Here is a 22,190-nt window from a genome sequence, read left to right as displayed (position 1 = left end):
AAAACGCTTTCGCCTCTACGCACTTTAGACAAAGTGCCCCCTGAATTTTTTTATGCGAAGCATACTAAAATAGCCCAACCCAGCTCCTCGAGCGCGGCGGTGTCGTTACCATTGACCTTTCGTGACCTCCATGTCATACCACGTGATGCGTGACGTCACAGCAGATGAAAAACGGGGGCCCAACTCGCGCCGTCGCGCGAGGCGTCGTGACCAAGGATGACCACGTGGTGCGTGACGTAACGACATAGGAGAAACGGGGCCCCAGCTCGCGCCGTCGCGCGAGGCGTCGCGACCTATGTGTTTCCTGCTTCTGCCGCTAGGTGCGCTGTAGTGAACACGTGATGCTGGAGCGGCGTTATACAAGGGGGTGCGCCTGCCTCTGCTAGGCGTACACGGGATAGAGATGCCTCCTGGAGACAGGGCTGCTCGTTGGAATGAGAAGCAAAAGTTGCGGCGTGCTACAGAGACTGATGAAGAGCGTGAAGAACGTCTAGCCAAGCGGCGTGCTCGATATGCAACTCGGCGACAATATGCTTCGCATCTGACTAGGCTTAACCTAAGCTAAGCCTCAGCCATTTTTTCGTACTGTATTTTTGCTCTCGAACAACATTGGCAAGCATGAATCACCACGTGAAATTCTCCTATGCTCAGTTGAGTACCTAGCATATAATTGAATTTATTCTTCTGTGGAGTTTCAGTGAAAGACGGTCGCGACGTCACAAGTAAGCACTAGATCACGTGAGGCATTCAAAAACTACAGTATAATGCCTTTGTCCACTTTCTGCCATTCCGGCTTCTTGAGCAGTTTAGCGTAATAGTTCGAATAAATTAAAGCGACAAAACAGCGGTTAGATTGCAGCTTTTGTACGCTTCCCGTGATGTCATACTCGTGACGTCGTATGCAACTATCCAGTGCTTGAAAGTCAGGGTTTTTTTTTTTTTGCCAGAATGGCTCAGAGCCATTGCCAGTATTGGCAATGGCTCTGAGCCCCCGCCCTCCTCTCTGAAATGTAGGGACTGCATGAATCTATTCTTGTCAGTGGTGGTCGGACCATTTCTTCCTTATCGTTTCGAAAATTTCATGCTGGACGCGGTCGCAACGCAGTGTGCTCCGTATCGCGGGGCGCTTTCCATTGAGTGATATTTGTTCACCAAAGCGAGCCTCGAAGAAATAGGTGAAGCCAGGAACTTTTTGTGTTCTTTCTTCACGGATCCCCTCGGGGAATGGGTGTAATAATTGAATTGTAACGTTCGCTTTCAGCAGCCTGTATAGGTAGAAGGGACGTCGCAGATGGGTTCGAGATTATGCCAGGCACGAAGAAACTGCAGTGTAATGGCAGTTTGTTCCAACTCTCGTGTCCCAAGAGCTGGAAATGAAGCAGCAGCTGTCGCAGTTATGCCTGGTGCTGCAGCTGAAGCTGAAACTTGGTTGGTGACCCGCTTCAGTTAGAGTGGTGCCACGAGTGATGCGTCGATGCGAGCAGGCGCTTGAAGAACACGGAACCGCGCACTCTTTGCCAAAAGCTAACAAAAGGGTTCGTCGGGGGAGCAAACGAGGAATGGGCAGGAGACGCCGGGTTTGACTCCACGAACGGCGGTCCTCGGACGTTTCGGGTGTTCCAGAGCTTTTGCGAGCAGCATGCGGATCCTATGAGGGCCAATTTCTCGAAAGGAGCAAAGTCCGAAAGTCTACGTGTTTCCGGCCTGTGGAATTTCGTGCGTTGTTTCTGTGAGCTTGCAAGGCAGGCGGATGGGGTTCGACTCATCACAGCCACCCAAAACCGTCGGCGTCCGCATTAGATGAACGATACGGTGCATGGCCGGCGATACGCTGTGCAGGGTTGCCACGTTTGGCTGCTTTGCGTTTTCTAATGGTCTACATTTGAAAGGTCCGAATCATGGTGTCGTATCGCCAGTCGTTGGAGCACATTGAAATGCTATATGAACACCGTTATCTGTCCTTACGTGTAATTTCCCTGACGAAGCTTGATTTTTTGAGCACCTCGCGAAGTAGGAAGCTGATGGGCGGCACATCCGTGCTGAGGAGGCACCGGGAGGCTTTGAAAGAGCTTCAGGGGAGGCGTAGCATGTGGTCTCTATTTCCGAAGTGAGGATCGTTTGTTGGCGCTGACCATTATCTGGGAGGCCGCTTCCGTTGAAGTTCACCGTGCTGCATTTCCGGGACGATGGGCGTGAACAGGCAGTCGATGCACGACGAAATCCAAGAGGATGGGACCATATTTCGCATTGTTTCGCCATTAAGTTGACCTCAGCGAAGCGGCCGTTCAGTGGGTCCACCTTTCTTCAAAGAGGATCTCCGACGCCCACTTTCAGGCTGTGAAAGTTATGTAATTTCTAATGCATCTTTTTGTGCGTTAAAATTGAAAAGTAATTTGTAATGTAATTTAATTTTTCTTGATTTCTAGGAAAGTATAATCTTGCCGTGTATATTGCATTGCCTTGCTATCGGCCGCCTCTGCGATTTGGAGAAATGAGCCTATTAGTGCTGTCGCAGCAAAACAGCACAAGGCCGGCAGTTGAGTCGAATGTCATAGGTTCGATTCTATGGCATTTGAAACGCCCGCGTAGCACGGCTATTATACCCGTGCCACACGCTCACTAGAAATGGCAGTAAATGCTTAATGCCTTAAGTTTGTTAATGCCATTATTTTCGGAGTTGGTGCTACACGTCCACATTTATTGCCATTATCGAAAGTGACGGTGACTACGAAAGTGACTACGCTTGCAAGGTAGTCAAAAGTATCATCTGAATATAACCATTGCTAATGAGCACAATATATGGGAAATGTTCAAATGTAATATAAAAACGATTTTTCAGAAGATACGGCTGTTCCCGCTTTACAAGTCTAAAAAGTAGCCATGAACTCGCATGTCAGCACCCAAGTCGAGAGTACCTGTCAATAAGGCTGGTTAAAATGGCGCTCTTCGCATCGAAAATGCAGTATAGATGTATCATCTGACTGAAAGTTAAGAATTAACCATTTCCTACTTGTTAGGAAGTTGTTACTCACAAAGCTGCATGCTTTTCTGCGTGTGGAATGGGAACGAGAGTACGCATTGCACGGGCGAATGAGTTGTGGCGAACTCAGTAGGTCGCGAATGGCAGTAAGGCTAATGCCATTAAATTTATGCGTGTGGCACCGCACGAATGCCATTAAAACTTAAGGCAGTAAGCACTTATTGGCATTAAATCTGTCCGTGTGGCACAGGTTTCAAACTACGCATGAAGAGGACCGCGGCGCCTCAACCTCAGCGCAGTTCGTCGATCTTAGCAGCGCTTAGCGGTTTATCCCCCGGCAAGTTTTGGGCCAGAGTGCGGAATTTCGTTACTCTGCGCTTGCGGCCTCATTTGCCCCCTGAGATTCATGTGATGTGCTTGGACGCGGCGCGAAAAGAGAAAAGCGTGGTGCGTGGTTGACTGCACCCCTCTCGTGTAAGGAGGAGGAGGGAGTAATGAACATGTATCGATGTCGGCCACAGGTTGGCGCTTTGCTGCGCAGAATGGCCTGTGCCTGTTCGCAGCGTTGCAATTGACGTGTGTTTTGACGTGTGCGCACTGGAAAACGCTAGTGGATTCTTCCATACCAAATATAGTTGCTGCGTTGCGCGTCAGTGGTCGGGCCGTATCAGGTTGGACCAGTCCGTGCACGTGGCTGCTCTGTTCTGCGAAGGCAGGTCACGTGGTTAATCAAGCCGCACTGAATGAAATAGTACCTTCTACAGAATACCTCTTTCTGTTCAGCCGCTGCGGTGGCTCAGTGGTTATGGTGCTCGGCTGCTGACCCAAAAGACGCGGGTTCGATCCCGGCCGCGGCGGCTGGAATTTCTTTGGAGGAAAAATTCTAGAGGCCCGTGTACTGTGCGATGTCAGTGCACGTTAAAGAACCCCAGGTGGTCGAAATTTCCGGAGCCCTCCACTACGGCGTCTCTCATAGCCTTAGTCGCTTTGGGACGTTAAACCCCACAAAACCAAACCAAACCTTTCTGTTCATATTTAGTGGCTGGGGTCAAAAATCTCGATAGTACCCGGCAGCCGCGTTTCCATGGAGGCGAATCGCGCACCCGTGTGCTGTGCGGTGTCAGTGCACGTCCCCAGGTGATTGAAATTATTCCGGCAAAAAAAAAAATGATTTTGAGGAAAGCGGACACGCCATGAGGGAAAGGAAGAAGGTGGGAGTGAAAGGGGTGCCGTCGTGGAGCGCTGCGGAATAATTTCGACCATCTGGTTGACGTGCTCTCACCTTTCGAGGCCTCCTTCGAAGCGAGTTCGCACCCGCCGCTGAGACACCGCGGCGAGTGAAGTTAATGCGGAGGCATCTCTCCCTCACGGCGCGATTGAGGTGTCCACCGAGAAGTGGGCCCGTGTACTGTACAATGTCAGAAGAAGAGAATAAACTATTTATAGAGTATTTGAAGAGGAAGGCTCTCTTCTGGCGCAGCCGGGCTACTGTCGCTTGGTGGTATTGGTCTCTTGGATCTCGGCGACCTGGTCAGCTCTCTATGTGAGCAACTGTTGTTGCCACAGGTCCGAGCTGCGCTGCGCGGTCTTCCACTGCTCCTCTCTCGTTATTCCGCTGAAAGGGTTCTTACTGCAGGCCCACATGATGTGGTTGAGGTTGGCATACTCTCCGCAGCTTTTGCGTTCTGCAGAGTATATAGGTATATGTATGAATTTTGGCTAGTATTGCGGCGCATGGGAATGTGTGCGTTCGGAGCTGCCTGAGAGTGTTTGCTTGCTCTTGCGTGAGCGTGGGGTTGGGCGGTGGATATTCCAATCTGCTCCTTTGATAGAAAGTCGTGATTTCACTAAAAGTGAGTTGATGGTCCCTCGCTGAGCTGGCCCCGTGGTTTGGGAACGCGTCTGGTCCTGCCCGGATAGTTAGTTCTTGGGCTGTGTTGTTGACCTTTTCGTTTCCTGGGAGGCCTGAGTGTGCGGGGGTTCATGTTGTTTTGATTCGAGTTTCTGGGCGGTATTTGCTAATTAGTTTTGCGGCCGGGGGATGTACCATGCCTTTTATGAAGTTATCGCAGTATTTGAGTCGCTTATTATGGTCTTTTCCTGCGAAACTTCTATGTACATGGCGTATGCTAAAGATGCTTCTTCTGCTTCTTACGGACTTTTCGCTGGTATGGTCGCAGCTGCTATGCATTCTCCTTTGTGGTCAGCTATAGCCACAACATATGCCTCTTTGTGCCTGTACTCGGCAGCGTCAACATACCGCGATGACCCGTCGTCTTTAAGTTTATTGTGTATATTTGCCGCGCGGGCTTTCCTTCCGCTGATGATAGTGCAGTTAAAGAACCCTTGGTGGCCGAAATTTCTGGAGCCCTGCTCTACGGCGTCCCTCATATCCCGAGTCGCTTTGGGACGTTAAACCCCAATAAACTAAATAAACCAAACCATTATTATGTAACGTCCCTTATGATTCCAGCGCTGTCACTAACTACTGCTGTCTCATCTAATATCTGCTTAATAGTATACAGGGTGTCCCAGCTAACTTGGACCAAGGTTTATAAAATAACTAAGCGTTCTTCAGAATTGAAATCTCGTGGATGTTGTTGAGGTTTATCTAAAGTTACAGTACCATTTTTCGCTTCTCCTATTTGAATAATTAGTCGAGATAAATAAATTAACTTTTTAAATATAGCTTGAAACGTTCAGGCGTCAATAGGAAAGTTGTGGAGCTCCACAAATATCGTCCAACCCAGGCACTTCCAGCGAGATAGACCTAGCGTGGCCATTTTTATTCGGGAAAAACAAAATCCCGCAGAGTTTTAAAAAAATACCACGTGACAGCGCGCTCCGTGCTCCCGGATGCGCCGCGATTACAGCGCTCTCAGCCGTGCTTCGTAAGAAACATCACCCGCTTCGGGCCTTTCGTGCTGCCCAAGACAGGGCTTCGCGATGTGCTTGGTTCCAAGATAAGCGCCAGTGGGTTCGGGCGGGAGTTGAAAGAAAGCGCGGCTCCCGTTTCTGCGGCAATAACTGCACACTCACGTTAGCAGAATGCATGCGGAGGAACGATGACAATCTCATGAGTTCGAATTTGGGAGCAGGATACCAATAAAGACGCATGTAACAAGCCTGATAACGTCGTGTTAATTACGCTGAAAAAAGGAGCCGCGCTTTCTTTCCATTGCCGCCCGTACCCACTGGCGCTTATCTTGAAACCAAGCACATCGCGAAGCCCTGTCTTGGGCAGCAGGAAAGGCCCGAAGCGGGTGATGTTTCTTACGAAGCACGGCTGAGAGCGCTGTAATCACGGCGCATCCGGGCGCACGGAGCGCGCTGTCACGTGGTATTTTTTAAACTCCGCAGGCTTTTGTTTTTCCCGAATAAAATTGGCCACGCTAGGTCTATCTCGCTGGAAGTGCCTGGGTTGGACGATATTTGTGGAGCTCCACAACTTTCCTTTTGACGCCTCGACGTTTCAAGCTATATTTAAAAAGTTAATTTATTTATCTCGACTAATTATTCAAATAGGAGGAGCGAAAAAAATGGTACTGTAGCTTTAGATAAACCTCAACAACATCCACGCAATTTCAGTTCTGAAGAACGCTCAGTTTTTTTTATAAATCTTGGTCCAAGTTAGCTGAGACACCCTGTATATGATCACCCATTACTATCTTGTGCTACACTGCTGAGGTCATTTGGTACCCTCATGTCGTCATGAGGCTTTGGGACGCCACTTTTTGGTGGTTTCGCTGCTTATGAGCCATGTAGTGTTTCCGCATTAAAACCAGCCATTCTTCAGAGAGTGGCTTTGGGTGGGCCAGGATTGAGCGCGATCGCTGTGAACAGGAATGGAAATGTTTCGCTGGAACCAGTCTGCGCATGTGCAGGTGGCGCCAAGCATTAAACTGGCACCTGCTGCGTACAGTACTCGTGCTCACCTGCCGTACAATATGGTGCATGGCAGCTAAATGCGGCGCTTTTGGGCGCCACGGGTGCATAGTATTGCTTGTTGCAGCAGGCGATGTGGAGCGCTGGAGGAGGGCGTCCGGCGGAAACGCTAGCACAGCTGTTGGGTCGCCAGCTGTGTGGCGAAATGCGTGGAGAGGGCATTCTCGCCTCTTTGAGAATTTCCCTTCTTTTTTAGTGCGCTTCTGAGTAGCAAGTGTCACTGGGTCAGTGGACAATTGAGGCAGTTGTGCGCCTTTCACGAGAACAATATTTCATCCTGAGCAATGCTAAACCGCCAGCATTTTTTTTTTTTTTCTCTCTCTGAGGCTGTCGCGTTGGCTTTCGGGTTGGGGTCGATCCCAGCCGCGGCGGGCGCTCTTCGGTGGAGGCGAAACGCTAAAGGTGCCCGTGTGCTGTGCGTTGTCAGTGCGCGTGAAGGATTCCCAGGTGGTCGAAATTATTCCGGAGCCTTCCACTGCGGCGCCTCTTTCTTCTCTCATTTTCCTACCTTTCGTCGCGGTCGAGGTGCATCTTGCTACCCCCGCATAAAAACCTAACCAAAGAACAGACAACTCCAAACTAAACTCTCCCTAACCCTGCTGTCCTAAGCCATGTGTGCCAGGGTAGGTTTAAGCCGGAGTGCAGCAAATGCGGCGGCAAAGCCACCGTAGACCACACCTTCTGGTACTGTAGCGTGTCTTTTTGGGCTTGTTAGTACATAGTTCCAATGCACTGTAGCGCAGCAAAAGACGAGGACACAAGAGACGAACACCACGAGCGCTCGTAGTGTTCTTCTCTTGTGTCCTCGTCTTTTGCTGCGCTACAGTGCATTTGGACTGTCCGGCAGATCCCCCATCAATACCGCTTCGCTGCTCAAGTGCACAAGTACAGGAAGAGCCCGAGGCCGTCTCCACCGACGGCAAGATCTCACGTGTTTTCCAGTCCCTCACCGCCGCCCCAAATATGCGACACCGAAGCACGGTCACCGACCGTGCTACGTGATTGCTCTTCAGAGCGTGTCACTGTGCGTCTGCTTACGCGACTCTTTACAGCGAAATGTTAGCACGGTACTGTGCAGTTTGGTCTGAAGAATGCGATAGGTTATGGCCGCAATGCGGAGCAGTCTCTGCCACGCAGCCTCTGCGTGCAGATATTGATGAAAACCGGAGGAGGAATGGGAGGCGCTGCTGGCCGACCCCTCGAAGCTTCAGCTGGTGAACGGACAGCTATCGTCCCTGGACAAAGGTGCGCTAGAGAGGATTCTGAGCTCGTCTTTTTACTCGATCCTGTGCGATGTCAGTGCACGTTAAAGAACCCCAGGTGGTCGAAATTTCCGGAGGCCTTCACTACGGCGTCCCTCATAGCCTTAGTTGCTTTCGGACGTTAAACCTCAATAAACTAAACTTTTACTCGATCCACACGCTCCAGGTATTCTTGGAAACATTGTCATGTGCGGCCCATTTCCCTGTTTATTCGAGCAGGAGGAGTCAACCAACACGTGGAGGGCTTTCGGCCAGTCGCGTGGCGGCTTGCCATCGGCGGAGTGATACGTAATGCAAAAATCCGCCGTATTTTTATTTCCGTTGGCCTAATTTGTGACTGTGTTGTCTGCGACTGAAACTATTCACGGAAGCCTAAAAAACAAAATAAAAGCGCCAGCGAAGCTGCCATCTGACTGGCGAACAGGCAACTCCACGCGTTGGTTGAAATCAAAACTTTCGGAGGTGAGTTTAAGGAAAAGGCGGGAGCCGGGGCGTTTAATTCGATTTAACAGGGAAATCGGGCGCACAGGATTGGAAGTTTCCAAGAATACCTGGAGCGTGTAGATCGAGTTCCCGCGGTAAAAAGACGAGCTCATTGGTTCACTTTTAAACTGCCAAGCTATGTCAAATGCCCCGTTGTTCCGAAAATCCGGTGTCTGCGTTGTTGAGCGAGTAAATCACGAGCGTGACTCTGGCTGGTGGGCCACCACCTAGGTCACGTGACCTTGCAGCGACAGCAGTCTGCCCTCCGGATAGCGAGCAAACTGGCCACCGCGGCGGGTGAATGGCTCAGGAAGAGCAACCGGGGCAGGCCCACCGCTGGGAGCACCCGCCGTCGCAGGGCACCGCTGCACCGGGAGGAGTTCAGTCGAGTGAATCCGTCGTCCTGAGTCCCTCCCTCCTTTTCAAAGCGTGCGCGCCACGGCTGAAGCTCGGCGCGTCTCCCGGGGCAACGCCGCTGTTTTTCGTCGGAGGCTCCTGCCTTATTTACTTCTTGCTCCGGACAGTTTTGTCAATATCGCGAAGCAACAGCCCCGGGCTGCCGTTTCTGCTCGCTGCGGTCGTCGCTCTCTGGGTGCTTTTAGTCGCGCAACCCTTTGCGGCGCAGACTTCACCTCTGCCGTAGCTTTAGCGCACTCGAACAAGACGCGAGTTATAACGTAGCGAAAACCAGCTGCACACAGTGGCTACCCGTGCGTCTGTTAAGCCTTGGTTGTGTGCCCCATTGAACTTCAGCGGCTGAAGATTGGGCTGTTCCCTCCTCCATTTGTCCAACCCTATAGATTTATAATGCATCAGGCAGTCTACGTGGCGCCTTTTCTGTCTCCGCACACGTAGACCGACAGTGTGTTTCAAAGGGATTTTGAAGAGATCAAGTAACATTCCTCGCCAAAATCACGAGGGCTCACTCACGGAAGTTTGGCCAACCTGTGGCTTATTTGTGCTCACTGACTCATCTCAATTTGCCGCCGCGGTGGCTCAGTGGTTATGGTGCTCGGCTGCTGACCCGAAAGACGCGTGTTCGATCCCGGCCGCGGCGGCTAGAATTTCTTTGGAGGAGAAATTCTAGAGGCCCGTGTACTGTGCGATGTCAGTGCACGTTAGAACCCCAGGTGGTCGAAATTTCCGGAGCCCTCCACTACGGCGTCTCTCATAGCCTTAGTCGCTTTGGGACGTTAAGCCCCATAAACCAAACCAATCATCTCAACTCACGACTCATCTGGACTCTCTCACTCGTTTCGACACACGTTGGCTCGCTGAAGCGCCCTACTGGCACGCCCCACACGAGACGCGTGACGGACACCCGCGGAATCCTCTTCTCCCGCCGACGTCATGCTGCCTCGCCCTCAAGCGTCCTTCGTCGCGGCAGTAAACTGAGCGCGCGCCGTCGTTGCGAAAACAGACATTGATCTAAGCCTCATTACTGAACTGAGCCCCCGTGAGTCCGGTCACGTGGGCGAGAGGATAGGCATAGGTTGGTAATCGCTGAGGGGTTAGTTGTTTCTCCCTGTAACAAAAACCGCGTCCAATAAGAGGAGCAGCTGAAGTGAGAGGACTTCGGTTGGGATCCTATCCACTACGCTACTGCCGCAACTGAAAAAAATAAGAAATACGCGGTTTATATATGCCGGGTGTCTCGGCTAAATGTAACCAAGTTGAGAGTCGTGTGGCCTAATTTGCAGTATTCTTTTTTCTTTCTTCAAGGTAGCCTGGACTAAACGCTGGCTTCGAGAAAAAAGTGTCAGTTTGAATGCTGTCGATCATCTTGGAAAATAGCCGGCGTGCAACGAAAGGAAGCGCACGAAAATCAAAACCTGCCACTTCGCAGCGGTGCCACTGGGTGATCCCAGATGGAAAAATGCGCTTAACTCATATTTTCCCAACGCAAGCACTAAGCCCTGTCAGAGACAGCGTCAAGATGCACCATTGTGAGGTGGCATATTCTGAATTTCTTTTGGGGCAGGTTAAAACATACAGAGGCTGCTGTGAATGTGAAAGCATGCACGCGGCGTGTTCGGCTGCGGCGATGGCGTATTGCTCTAATACAGGGACCAACGAAGCTATCCGCCGCCCGAGTGGAAGCTGATAAAGGCGACTCGACCCACGCCTAGCGCTGGCAGTTGAGCGCGCGGGGGCTACGGCAACGAAGTGGCCAGCGAAGCTGGTCTGTTCGCGCCGGCCTGGGTTCAAAACCGGAAGAAATTTTATTTCTTTCTTTCCTGATGACGTAGGCACTACCATGAGGCCACGTGGGGGTCCATATAATGTTTTGGCATTAATAAAGCTACGTAACCGGTTTTTCAAGATCTAGACTTTCCAACCGGCGTTTCTTTCCGGAAGCCACAGTGTTTAAAAAAATTATCTAGCCCCAAGTAGTTAACTAACATTGCTGCACTGAGCTGGCATGCAAAGGAAGTTGCGTGTATCACTGGCGCCTTAGCTGCCGATCGTTCTGCCGCTAAGCCTTTCTTGAAGCCTCCGCAGGAACCTTTCGCCCTGCTTTCACTTGTTGCATACTCTTGATGGCATCGTGCCATTGAAGTGTGTGATTCATGGCGCAGCAGAGAGAACGGAGTAACTAGTGATGTCCTTCGTCTCTCTCCTCCTTTCGCTGAACATGCGTCGCCTCTGCTTAAAGCAGTGTAAGCTAATCCATGCATAGAATGGATTAGCAATTTTATGCAAAGCATACTAGCCGCACAACCGAGCTCTTCCTTGCTGCGCCGCGCGCTGCCGCGTAGCTACCACTTGACCTACATCGGCGCACCACGTGATATGACGTCACAACAGCTGTGAAAGCTGGGGCTCAACTCGTGGGCTCGCTTGCGGACGCGCAGCCTCCGCCGGCGGTATGCTTCGCATCCTAGGCTTAACCATAAGCTAAGCCAGGCCATTTTTGTTTTTGCTGCTTAAACTCTTGTGGGAGCTATTGCAAATTCAGCTTCATGGCCTCCGTGTCCAGTACCTCTCGACTGGAACGGATGAAATGACGGTCTGATCGTTTAAGGGGAGACGCGGGTCTTGAACATTCTTATTATTACAGATATAGTGTGTATATGTGTTTTTTCTTGTTTTCAGGAATATAATTTTCCGTATGCCTCAATTATTTCCCATAGTGGAAAATAACTGAAGCCTAACTAAATTTTATTGGCCGTTAAGACTATCTTTTGGTTTAGATTGGCATAAGGCTGTAGCCAAAAACCTGCCATCTGGAGCTGAGCTAGGTATATTCTGGTTGTAGTACAATATCGTGTAAATAATGTTAAATCTTGTCTAATCACCATAATTGTGTAGTATAGTTGAGTGACATTGTAGTTCACAAAATCTGAAATGTTTGACTCGGCCAAATAAAAATAGCTTAGCTCCGCAGTTCAGTTCCTTCTTTCTGTCTGAACTTGAACCACAACAGAAAGCGGCCTGACCTTTTGCCATTGCCCCTTTCGCGTCCATTCGGTCCTCTTGTCAGTGGTCACCCCCCCCCCCCCCCCCCCCCCCCCCCCGCGGCTTTCAGGCGTCTGGCTGGAAACCGGACCTTACCATTGGCTGCGTATTGCATCCTGTCGGTGGAGATGTGCTAGTTTGGCGAATCTAGTTCGTTGTAACTGCCGAAAAAACAGAAGTGCAAGAAAGTAAAGACGAAAAGACATACACAGCGTCGTGTCTTTCACGATAGAAACCCACGTGGTTGGCGTACTTTCCCTTCAGATAATACAAAACACTCTAGCAGTAGTGCTGCTGGTTTCAGCAGATTCATTGTTTTGCGCGCCTTCTTGAGCTCTATCCCCGCCTCCGTGCTCTGGGCTGACGTCGTGGTTGGGTGCAGTGGGGGGTAAGTTGCGGCGCCATGTGATAGACGTCCGTCGCTTTGTTTGGCCTTGCGTCGGCAATGCTCATGGAGCGCATTCAGGGCAGGACATGTCGTCCCTTACGTCTCTGCGCTAGGGTTTAGTCATTACCTTAGCCCTTAATTAATGTGGTACCCGTTGTAGCGTCACTCCAGCGCAATTCAGTTTGGGATCAAGGAAAGGTTTCAAGATGTATCGATCCACGCTCAGCTTGCAGGCTGCAGTTTTAGGCAGCACTACTAGAACCAGCAGTTCTGGTAACGTTGGTGTTAGGGGAGAACGTTTTTGACTTGTGCTGTTTCTGCGCCTGAAAAGGAGATATAGCCGACTCTGTCTCACCTTGCAAACACGCCGCAAACGAGGTTAACTAAGGTCGCTGGCACGCATCCCGTTCGCGTGCTTGCCTGCGTGTGAGGACAAACTCAAGTTGGCCTGTATCGATGATTGCCGGGCTCTGACGACCACTTTCACTTGAAACAGAGCCAGGCTGGAAAAGGTGTCGCCATCGGTTACCAAGGAAACGGTGATCACGCAGTCGGTGTTAATGCGTCCTTTGCTGCCGGAAAGATCCGAAAATTGTATGGACTTGTCTTGAGCGTTTCTCCGATCTGACCGCTGCATCCAGCAGCGTCGAGGGTGCGGTGAAAACGAACGTGGCGTCGATTGGGACCGCCTGTGCCTCTTGTCCTTCCCATCGGCGTGGATGTTCGCGGGCATGTTTCTGTCACGGTGGGCAGCTTTTGGAGGATGCGGTTTGCAAGGGGTCCGCTATCATCATTATTTAGCCTTTAATGGCTCATACTGTCGTCCATCCGTCCGCTAACAAAAGCATGTCACACGCGTTTAACTCGGGAACTAAAAAAGATAGAAGAAAACCAATGGTTGCTTCTGATATAGGAGGAAAATATGAACCCAGAAGCCAAGTTTGATGACTGTAGAGTAATTAGATAATTATAGGCAAAAATGGCGAAATTGTGTCGAAATAGCGATATAGCCACGGGAAGTGCGTGACGTCACATCCATCGGATGTCGTCACGGCATTGTGTCCTCGGCTTTCGCCTCTCAACACGTTAGTTGCCAAAGTGTCCTCGCAGTTTTGTAAGGATAATTGTACAGGTTCTGCAGGGCCGCCTATTTCGGGCAAGGCATTTCTTGGGTCTCTTGCCAAATAAAACAAAATAGATGCGAGGCGGTTTTTTTCCCCCGAGAGAAGAGGCGCCCCCCCCCCCCCCCCTCTTTTAAGGGGGAGTCACGGGGTGTTGTGCGTTACGAGAAGACCGTTTCCCGGATACTTGTTGTATCGCTGCGTAAGAAGCGGCGTGCCGCGGGGCTGTGTAGTTCTGCCGTGTCCAGCGGCCTCCTCCTTGAGCGGCTCAGCCGGCGGCGAACGGGTCGTTATCGCGCGTTTTTCCTTCGTTTCGCTTTCCTCGTACGCTCAGCGCGCGAGAATTAACCGTTTCTCTGAGGAGACCTGAGAGGCCGTCTCTCTTTCGTGCCTCCTTGAGCGTACAGACGCCAAAATTATCGCGTGTAATCTAGCCGATGACACCGTATTCCGTCGCGTCTCGGGATCGATTCTCTCGCCCTTCTCTGAGCAGTCTCGGTGTACGGCGGTCTCGTCGTCATCCCAGCGGCACAAAATGTGTTCGCTGTGTACAGCGCGTGGCGGATTCGCCGTCACGCCAGTTTCTGATCTCGACGGAGCCTTCGGTGAGTGGTGGTGCGAGGGGGCCGGGCAGAGGAGCGCCTGCACCGTTCGATCCGTGCAGGGCGAAGTGACTTCGCGGGAGGTCTTCCTTCAGAATGCAAAGCTATGGATTGCGCCCGGTTGTCATGACAGTGGTCTGTCTCGTGCTGGGGAAAGGCTCCTCGTCTCGACGCCAAGCGCGTGCCAGTCTCAAGTCTTCGCGGTTTGTCGGGGCTTTTTTTTTTTCGTTTGTTTTTCCTCGTCGCTTCGCGCAAATATGCCCGCCCCCTTTTCTAGAGCTTGGAATTGTTTTTTTAACGGTGTAAAATGGTGCCGGCTCTTGTTCGTGCTTGGCCATTGGCCGCGCAGATTGCTCGTGGTACCACTTGGGTTGGTCTCTATTGGTCACGCCGTGGGGCAGCGGTTGGTACCTGGGAGACCAATGAGCAGCGCCGCTGCTGCCAGGCCGCTGCTCGTACCAGGAGCGGGTCCCCCCCCCCCCCCCCCCCCCACGCCGCCGGGGCCGCAGCAGCGGGCCTAACATCGATTGTGGCACTGTTGCTTATTGAGCGGCCATCCCTGGGCAACGCGGGGCGCCCTTTTTGTTTTGGCCGCCATCGCCCGGGGCAACGGCTCTCGGCCCTTTTGACGCCCGGCCGGCTGCACAACAGGTGGTCGGTCGCTGGAGCGCGAGTCGGCTGCCTCTCGTGCGTTCGTTTCTTGGGTCCCGGGCCTATGCTTCCCGAGCCCCGGGCGTTAATGTGACCCTGCGCGTGCTTGTACGCTGCCGTATTTACGTGCTGCTCGTCGCACCCTGATGGGGCCTTGGCCGGTTCTTTTTGTGTTCGTGCGCAGGAGGTCGTCGTGTGAGTCTTCGAACGGCCTGTAGCGAGTCATGGAGAGCACTGGAGATGGTGAGTGCAGACACACCCGTGGTCGCCACAAGAGCTCTAACACCTTGGAAGTGAACTGATTTTTCAGCACAAGTTTCCTTCTTGGTCTGCACACTCAGCTCAAAAGCCCATAGAGATTAGTGCAATGAAGCCCTAGTGGTGTGCATGCTGCCACTAAGAGCAGTCTGACCATTTCACTCAACCTTACATCATTCATTTTCTGGCTCTTCTCTTGGGACATGGGTGTTTAATTGTGCACGACCTTATGTTTGGCACATCATGGTCGTAGTTACTGATGCACGAATAGACCCAGTATAATTAACTGACATTGGTAATGAAATGTATTAGTCACAAGCTATTGCTGCTGCCTGCTTTAAGTGTTCTACATAGCTTTGGTGGCTTGGCAGCTGTCTTTCCTGGAATTTTCATGATATACTCATGCTCACCGTTTTAACTCATTCCTTACCGCTCCTATTCAAATAGTTCAGTTAGAACAGTGTCACAAAATGACCCATTCTGCATGATCCGGGCCACTTCTGAACAACAAGTAACTCGATCCAGGATGTTGCAAAAGAACTACTGTACTTCAGTTTCAGATATAGTCTTTGTCAGCCGTACAAGGGAGTGGTTTTAAATTTCAGGCAAAACGAGCATTACGCTCAACGTGGCGTCCTCTCCTCGTGCAGGCGCTGCTCAGCATTAGCTATATTCATACGATTCTGCAGCATTGGCACTTCGTAGATGCAAGCAACAGCTTTGTTGAAAAGGTGATGTCCATTCGCCTGATATAAGTTTCGACCGAGATGATTGCATCGCCCAGCCGGAGCTGTTGGCAGGTGCCTGTCAGTAACTTTCGCTTTCGCTGTTGCGAAGGAGGTGCGCTGCTACCCGAGCCTTTCTCAAGGTGCCAGGCATGTTCTGAGCGATTCTGTGTTGCTAAGAGTGTAGTGGAGTTCTCATGAACACAGCCCTGTGGATCGACTTGGGCACTGGCCTGCAGAGTAGTCCAAAGAGCTTTGAGCAAGCAATCAATATTTTTTAAGGCAAAAGCCTTTAATGCCTCTTACTGTCGTGGCCAAGGAATGTTAGCTAGTGTGTTCGCATTTCGGCGTCACTACTTAAAGAAAAAAGAAAAACTGTGTCGAGGCTGTGAATCGAACCAGGGCCTTTGGCATCTGAAGTGGAGGCGCTACCACTCTGCCACGAAGGCTCAGGATTTGACCGTGAATAAAGGCGCATCTAGTGAATGCATAGGTTTCATAGATAAAATGAATAAAAAATAAAAATAAGAAAAAAAAACAGATAGTGCGCCAGGAAACGCTTTCGCCTTGCAGCACGTTAGAGAGCCAAAGTGCCCCTGAATTTTTTACTGCTCAGAAAGTTTACCATAAAAAGTTTTGAAACTATGAGTGCTCATTTCTGACATAGTAACACACAAATTCATCTTGAAGGCGAAATTCTAGAGGCCCGTGTACTGTGCGATGTCAGTGCACATTAAAGAACCCCAGGTGGTCGAAATTTCCGGAGCCCTCCACTACGGCGTCTCTCATAGCCGTAGTCGCTTTGGGACGTTAAACTCCATAAATCAAACTAAATCTTATATTCTTGATTTTTTTTGTTATTTTCTGGCAGTATATCTTTTTTTGTGAGCTTCAAAATTTCAGATTTTTCTTCATAAACAATGCATACCATGTTTTCTTTGTCATTAAAGAGAGGGCTCTCTTAGCTATATTATGATGTGCTGCAATAAAGCAAAACTTTTAAATTTACCGGTGAATAAATTATTTGCACACACCACCCTGAATGATACTACCTGTTTTTTTTGCGGTAAGGAAAGAGTCGAGATGCTTTGTACGCAACTGTGTACATTGCAGCTGTAGCTTTTTCTCAGTGTGCTCTACCTAGCACTGATTTCTCCGCTTCAGGCAAATTTAGCACCCTTCCCTTCACAAATAAGATGCTTTTTTATGCCAACTAGCAAGCGCAGCAAAAAATAGTTCACAAGACAGTAAGCTTGGCGGCAACTCTTTCATCATTTTCTTGCTGAGATTTTTCCACTGCTACTATATTTCTTTTTTTTTTTTTTCAAGATATCGTGCCTCTTGGGCATCTTCGAAATTGGTCATTCCATGCCAACTGATCAAGACTTTGTGCTCGACCATCTTCGACTTGAAATCATACCTTACTGCGTTACTATGAGAACCATTATGCCAGCTTGTATAGAGTTTTTCATGAAATCATTCATCCTTTGGAATTTTGTTTTGGCTTCAATCAGTGAAAGGTGTACAAGCACAAAATATCGAATTCAGAGAAACAATACAGTTTGATTCATGAGCATAATGAGACGCTTTCTAGCAAGTTTTGGTCACAGGTGTTGAACGGAACATAATACGATTTTGAATGCTGCCCGAAGAGCCGCTCGGCATTTCCGCTTGCATCAAGTGACATCAACATGTTCTTGTGACATCAGCGTCATCAGGAAAGTTTTAGTCCTGGTTAACTGATCAGCCATGATGTCTGGTGCACTTCAGAACTGGTGCCGATCAAGGCCACAACTGCTGGTACAAAATCGTTCGTAATTAATTATTCATGCTGCGCACTGGTGTTTTGAGCTCATTTTCATGATTACTAGACATGCAGGCCTTTTTCAAGGCAAAAAAAACTGACAACTAAAAAATTTGCGTCTGTGCACCCCTTTACAAGACATAACCATAACTACTAATTTTGTCACAGGGCAGAACTGTTTATGCTATATTAAATCTTGTGTATCTGCAGTATATCCACTTCAGCCCTCCACTACGGCGTCTCTTATAGCCTTAGTCACTTTGGGACGTTAAACCCCATAAAACCAAACCAAACCACTTCAGGTGCTGTGTCCACATATGTGGATGTGACCCAAGCCTGCTAATATTTTCGTTTACAGGGTGAATTTTAACCTTCGTATTTCACACTCTTTCCATTTCGACCGTCCATATTAAGTATGCGATGCCATCTCTTGCAGTTACAGTGAAATGTGTTTGTAAATAACAAAAGATGGGCGTCACGTTTTTTTGGCGGGACGAGTAAATAGCTTTTATGTTTGCATGCTATCTTTTCAAATCTTTGTGAATGATGCAATTTACCTTCCTGAATGTTGTCAGTGGGTTAATTTAGAAACAGTGCACCAATTTTCATTGTAATAGACAATGTTCAGCGGTAGACATTCAGAGTGGCGCGTCCACAAACACGAACAGTGGTGCCTTGATACCAAAAATATAAAAGTGGCATTTTCAGCCCACTATGTGCCATTTTTTGGGCAAGTGCGGAAAGAAATGGGCTTATTGTCTACGGGTGTTGAAAACTATGCTTCTATAAGGAGAGCGTTGGAAGACTCCAGTGCTCTAGCGTTGTTGTTCATGAAAATATCCTATGGAGAAGCACCTCCAAAGAATCGCAGCCGATCGAGCTATGAAGATCCACAGATGGTCACGAAGAACCACCACTACGCTCAGCCGCTGCAGGCAAACACAGCACACTGTGATCTGTGCTTCAAGTTAGGGGGATCTGTTAGGGTCTTTGCCCTTTTACCAATATTGAAAAGGGATCTGCAGAGAATGTAGACTGCATGAATCCGAAGCAAGAAACCGTTTTTTATGCTTCTTGTTAGTGGTGATCTTAGCATTTCTTCTCTATCATTTTGAAAATTCTGCTGTGGCTTTTAGCAAGAATCATTAACAATAAAACCAGAGACTAAGAAAAATACAGTGGCAGCACTACACAAGGCAGAATGAAAAGGGGGAACCCGTGCCCTCACACCATGAGTCAGTTCTTAGCTGGCTTCTCAGCTCCAAGGCTACAAAACAGCAATCAACACGCTAGTAAAGCATAGAGGTCGTTTGATTCGGGTTTCTTACATAAATTGAGCAAACAACGGCCTTTAAAAATTTCTCCTCTTTGTAAAAACCATGTGTAAATGAGGCCACAAGCTGCTTTCTCTCTCTCTTTCTTCGGATCACTCAAGACTCCTTTGATGGAGCCAGACCTTAAGCACTACCTGTGATGGAAACAACCATTGGCCCCAACTTCTGAACACATTAATTGCACAGCAATGCCGACATAAAGGCTACACATCTGTTTTTGTCTGTTTCCGAAAGCCACAAGGAAAGACCTTTTGCAGAGCACCTTTTTGGCTTTGTGCCTTGCCTGTGGAGTGACCTGGAATTGATCTCCATGTTGGAACACAGGAACTGGGGGAATCAAGCGGGAGCCAAGTGATGACGGCCGGGCCGACAATGAGGCTCCCAACAAGCGGCCCCGGAACAGTGGTGGAGGCCGTGCTGTTGATGTCCGCTTTCTGCTCCAGAGCAGGGTAATGCTCGTTAACCGCCACTGTTGTTGCACTATCAGGTGTCCTCCTTTGTCAGTTAACCAAAGAGTGGACCTTTATTTAATAATCTCGCGTGTGCATGCCGTAGCCTAGAACTCCTCAAGTATGAGTTGCGGTAGTGGTTCCTGGGTGAGTAGTTGGGTGCACGTGTGAGCTTTTTTGGAATATGCCTTGTTCCTTAATGCTGAATGTGATAGTGCATGGTATTGTATTGTTTGTGCCTGATTATGTGTGATTTGTTAAGAGCTATGAAGCTTGGTTAGGCTGCTTAAACTCATTCATCATCGCTGCTTGTATACATCCTGTAAAAACCAGTTCTAAGCTAAGTCGGCTAGGATGTGTTTTGGTCATTGAATTAGCATCCCTGGAGTAAAGTGTTCTATTTTCTTAGTGTGAATGCTTTTGAACATGGGTGTGATGCAGGCATTACTAGTAGGTGCCCTGATGATTCTCCTGTATGACTTCTCTGCAGAATGCAGGTGCCATCATTGGCAAAGGTGGCGCCAACATTAATAGCCTGAGGAAAGAGGTGAGTGTCCTCTGCTGTGACCCATTGTTCATTTTGGTAGCTCACCTGTTGACCTGCATCTTGGCTGCCTGTGTTGCATGGCCTTTTTTGGACACTGCACTAATATGTAACCTTCACTCAAGTCTGTAGCTGAGGGTTTGTTGTGTTACTGCTCATGGCATCTCGGTGAGCACAAGACACGAGCAGAACTTCTGGTGCCTGCTACGAACTGGCTGATCAATTTTTTGAATGCCTTCGTGCATCCTTTCTGGTTGCTGCTAAGGGAATGTATTGGGTAGGATAACTAATTCTTCTGCTATCTAAATGTGGTTGCATTAAAGACACTTTTAGCTAGGCGTATGAAGTAAGCTTGCGCATGCATCGCTTATTGCGTTGCGTATGCTGTAAATAGTGTAAACACGACACTTTTAGCTGGCCGTGCCGTAGTGTCCCTCAGGGGCACACGTAAATGGTAGCGCCATCTAGTGACAAGATGCCGAAGCACATCAACGCTGTGTTGAGGAAATTTTCATCCGTAATTACTGATAACTGAGGTGGGCAGATTGGGAGCCTTTTATCGTTCCAAGAAGAAAAACTACTCAAATAGAAGAAAATGTAACAAGTGACTAAAAGCTAGACAACTGCTTCGCCAGGTGTCGTTCTTGCGAGGTAAACACAGGGCATTTTAGTTAGGCCTGAAAGCTTGAAAATCGCCAGATTATCTGAAAAACAGGTGCTAGTTATCGGTTATACCTCTACGCGTGGGCGAGAGTGTGCTAAATAAAAGTGAACCGCTACCATTTGAGCGGGCTATCACGTTGAAGAATCCAGCGATGACATGTATTTATTCCGAAGCGGGCAAGCAGGGCGCTGCCATCTTGTCAACGCATCCTGTAACGTGCCCGTATAGCGCGCACAACGACACGATGCGTGCGTGCGTATGCAAGTGGGCCAGTGGTACGGAACGTTCTACTCCTGCACACTCGCGACCCACAACGCTCCTGCGTACGTAAGCCTGTTCCATACGGCCATCTAAAAGTGTCTAGTGTCTGTCAGTGCAGCACTTTACATAGCAGACATTTAATTCCATGGCTGTGCTTCTTAAAGCTAATATTTCACAAAAGCAATCGTTTCAATTTGAAGTAACGCATCGTGAAAGTCGGAAAAGTCAGTGAAAGGGGGCTTGCCTCGGGCACATTTGTGTATTGTGCTCACTTCTGGGTTTGCATGTTTTTGTATGCTTCTGTTGCGTGCATGACATTTCTGACGGACGTCAGTAATAGGCAGTAGCATGCTTGACAAGGCTGCAGAACAACTTTCGAAGTTTGCAGTGCCTGCGCAATTTCACAGATTGACTTGTGCTATGAACAAGTTTCATTCATGAGTCTACAGCTGTAAACATTACTTACAAGAACAACTAGATAGCAGCCAGTGGTGTAGGAAAATTAGTGCACTGTGTTGTAATTTTAAGCGCTTTGAATGTCACTGTAGCGAATAACGTTGAGGTCCTTGGCTGTGTGAATTGTTCTTGCTGCATCATTGTGCAAAAGTTTAACGTGCATGCTAAAAAGCTTGTATGAGATTTAATAGAAAGATTTCATCCTTTACCTGAATACAGGTTTCAAAATTTTGATTGTGAGGCTTTTGGCAGCTCAGAATTTGGAAGCTGCTAGGAAATTAACCTAGCACCTAACAGCACGCCTTCATGTTGCAAGCCTGTCACTGGCTGTTGTGATGCATTTTTTTTCTGCACTTGTCCTCCATGCTCCACATAGTACTAGGCTGCTCGGTATAATATAATAATAACGCGCCTAATACTAGCCAAGGCATCACAAGTGTCTGCAGCTGGCGTCTTAGCACCCTGCTTGGACACTCCACTCAAGTAACATGACTAGCCTTGTCTTGTGCCATTAACCGTGGTGTGTTGTGGCTGTTGCCAGTCCTTGCCCAGAGTTGCATGCATACTTTGTGCAGGGATTTGTATACACACACTGCGAGGGATTTCAGTCACATGTATAGCTGGGCACTCCCACAGAGATGTCATCTGCCATGTTGCTTGGCCCATTGTGGAGCACCTTAAATGAACAACCCGTGTGCCACTTCCTTGTATGTGGATCTGGACTTTCCAGTTGGGTCCGTGTGTACATTGTGATAGCCTAGGCCGGTCGCTCACAAGCTTAAGGCTTGGCTAGATGACAGCTCC

The 22,190-nt window shown here is 49.2% G+C and overlaps 1 protein-coding gene across 3 annotated transcripts in view; it reads left to right on the top strand.

Moving 5' to 3' along the window:
• The window catches only part of LOC149341896 (heterogeneous nuclear ribonucleoprotein K-like), a 52,883-nt gene that overhangs the window by 10,987 nt on the left and 19,706 nt on the right, over positions 1-22,190 (top strand). For all 3 annotated transcript variants that reach the window (XM_089544198.1, XM_089544197.1, XM_089544196.1), the window contains exons 2-4: positions 15,076-15,134; positions 19,337-19,461; positions 19,952-20,008. In XM_089544198.1, the coding sequence (XP_089400324.1) occupies positions 15,116-15,134; positions 19,337-19,461; positions 19,952-20,008 (201 nt within the window). In that variant the 5' untranslated portion in view covers positions 15,076-15,115. The remainder of the gene's footprint in view (positions 1-15,075; positions 15,135-19,336; positions 19,462-19,951; positions 20,009-22,190) is intronic.

This window comes from Amblyomma mixtum, chromosome 5, assembly GCF_055824585.1.
Source record: "Amblyomma mixtum isolate Tamu chromosome 5, ASM5582458v1, whole genome shotgun sequence".
NCBI lineage: Eukaryota > Metazoa > Arthropoda > Arachnida > Ixodida > Ixodidae > Amblyomma > Amblyomma mixtum.
This window is presented reverse-complemented; position numbering and strand designations above follow the sequence as displayed.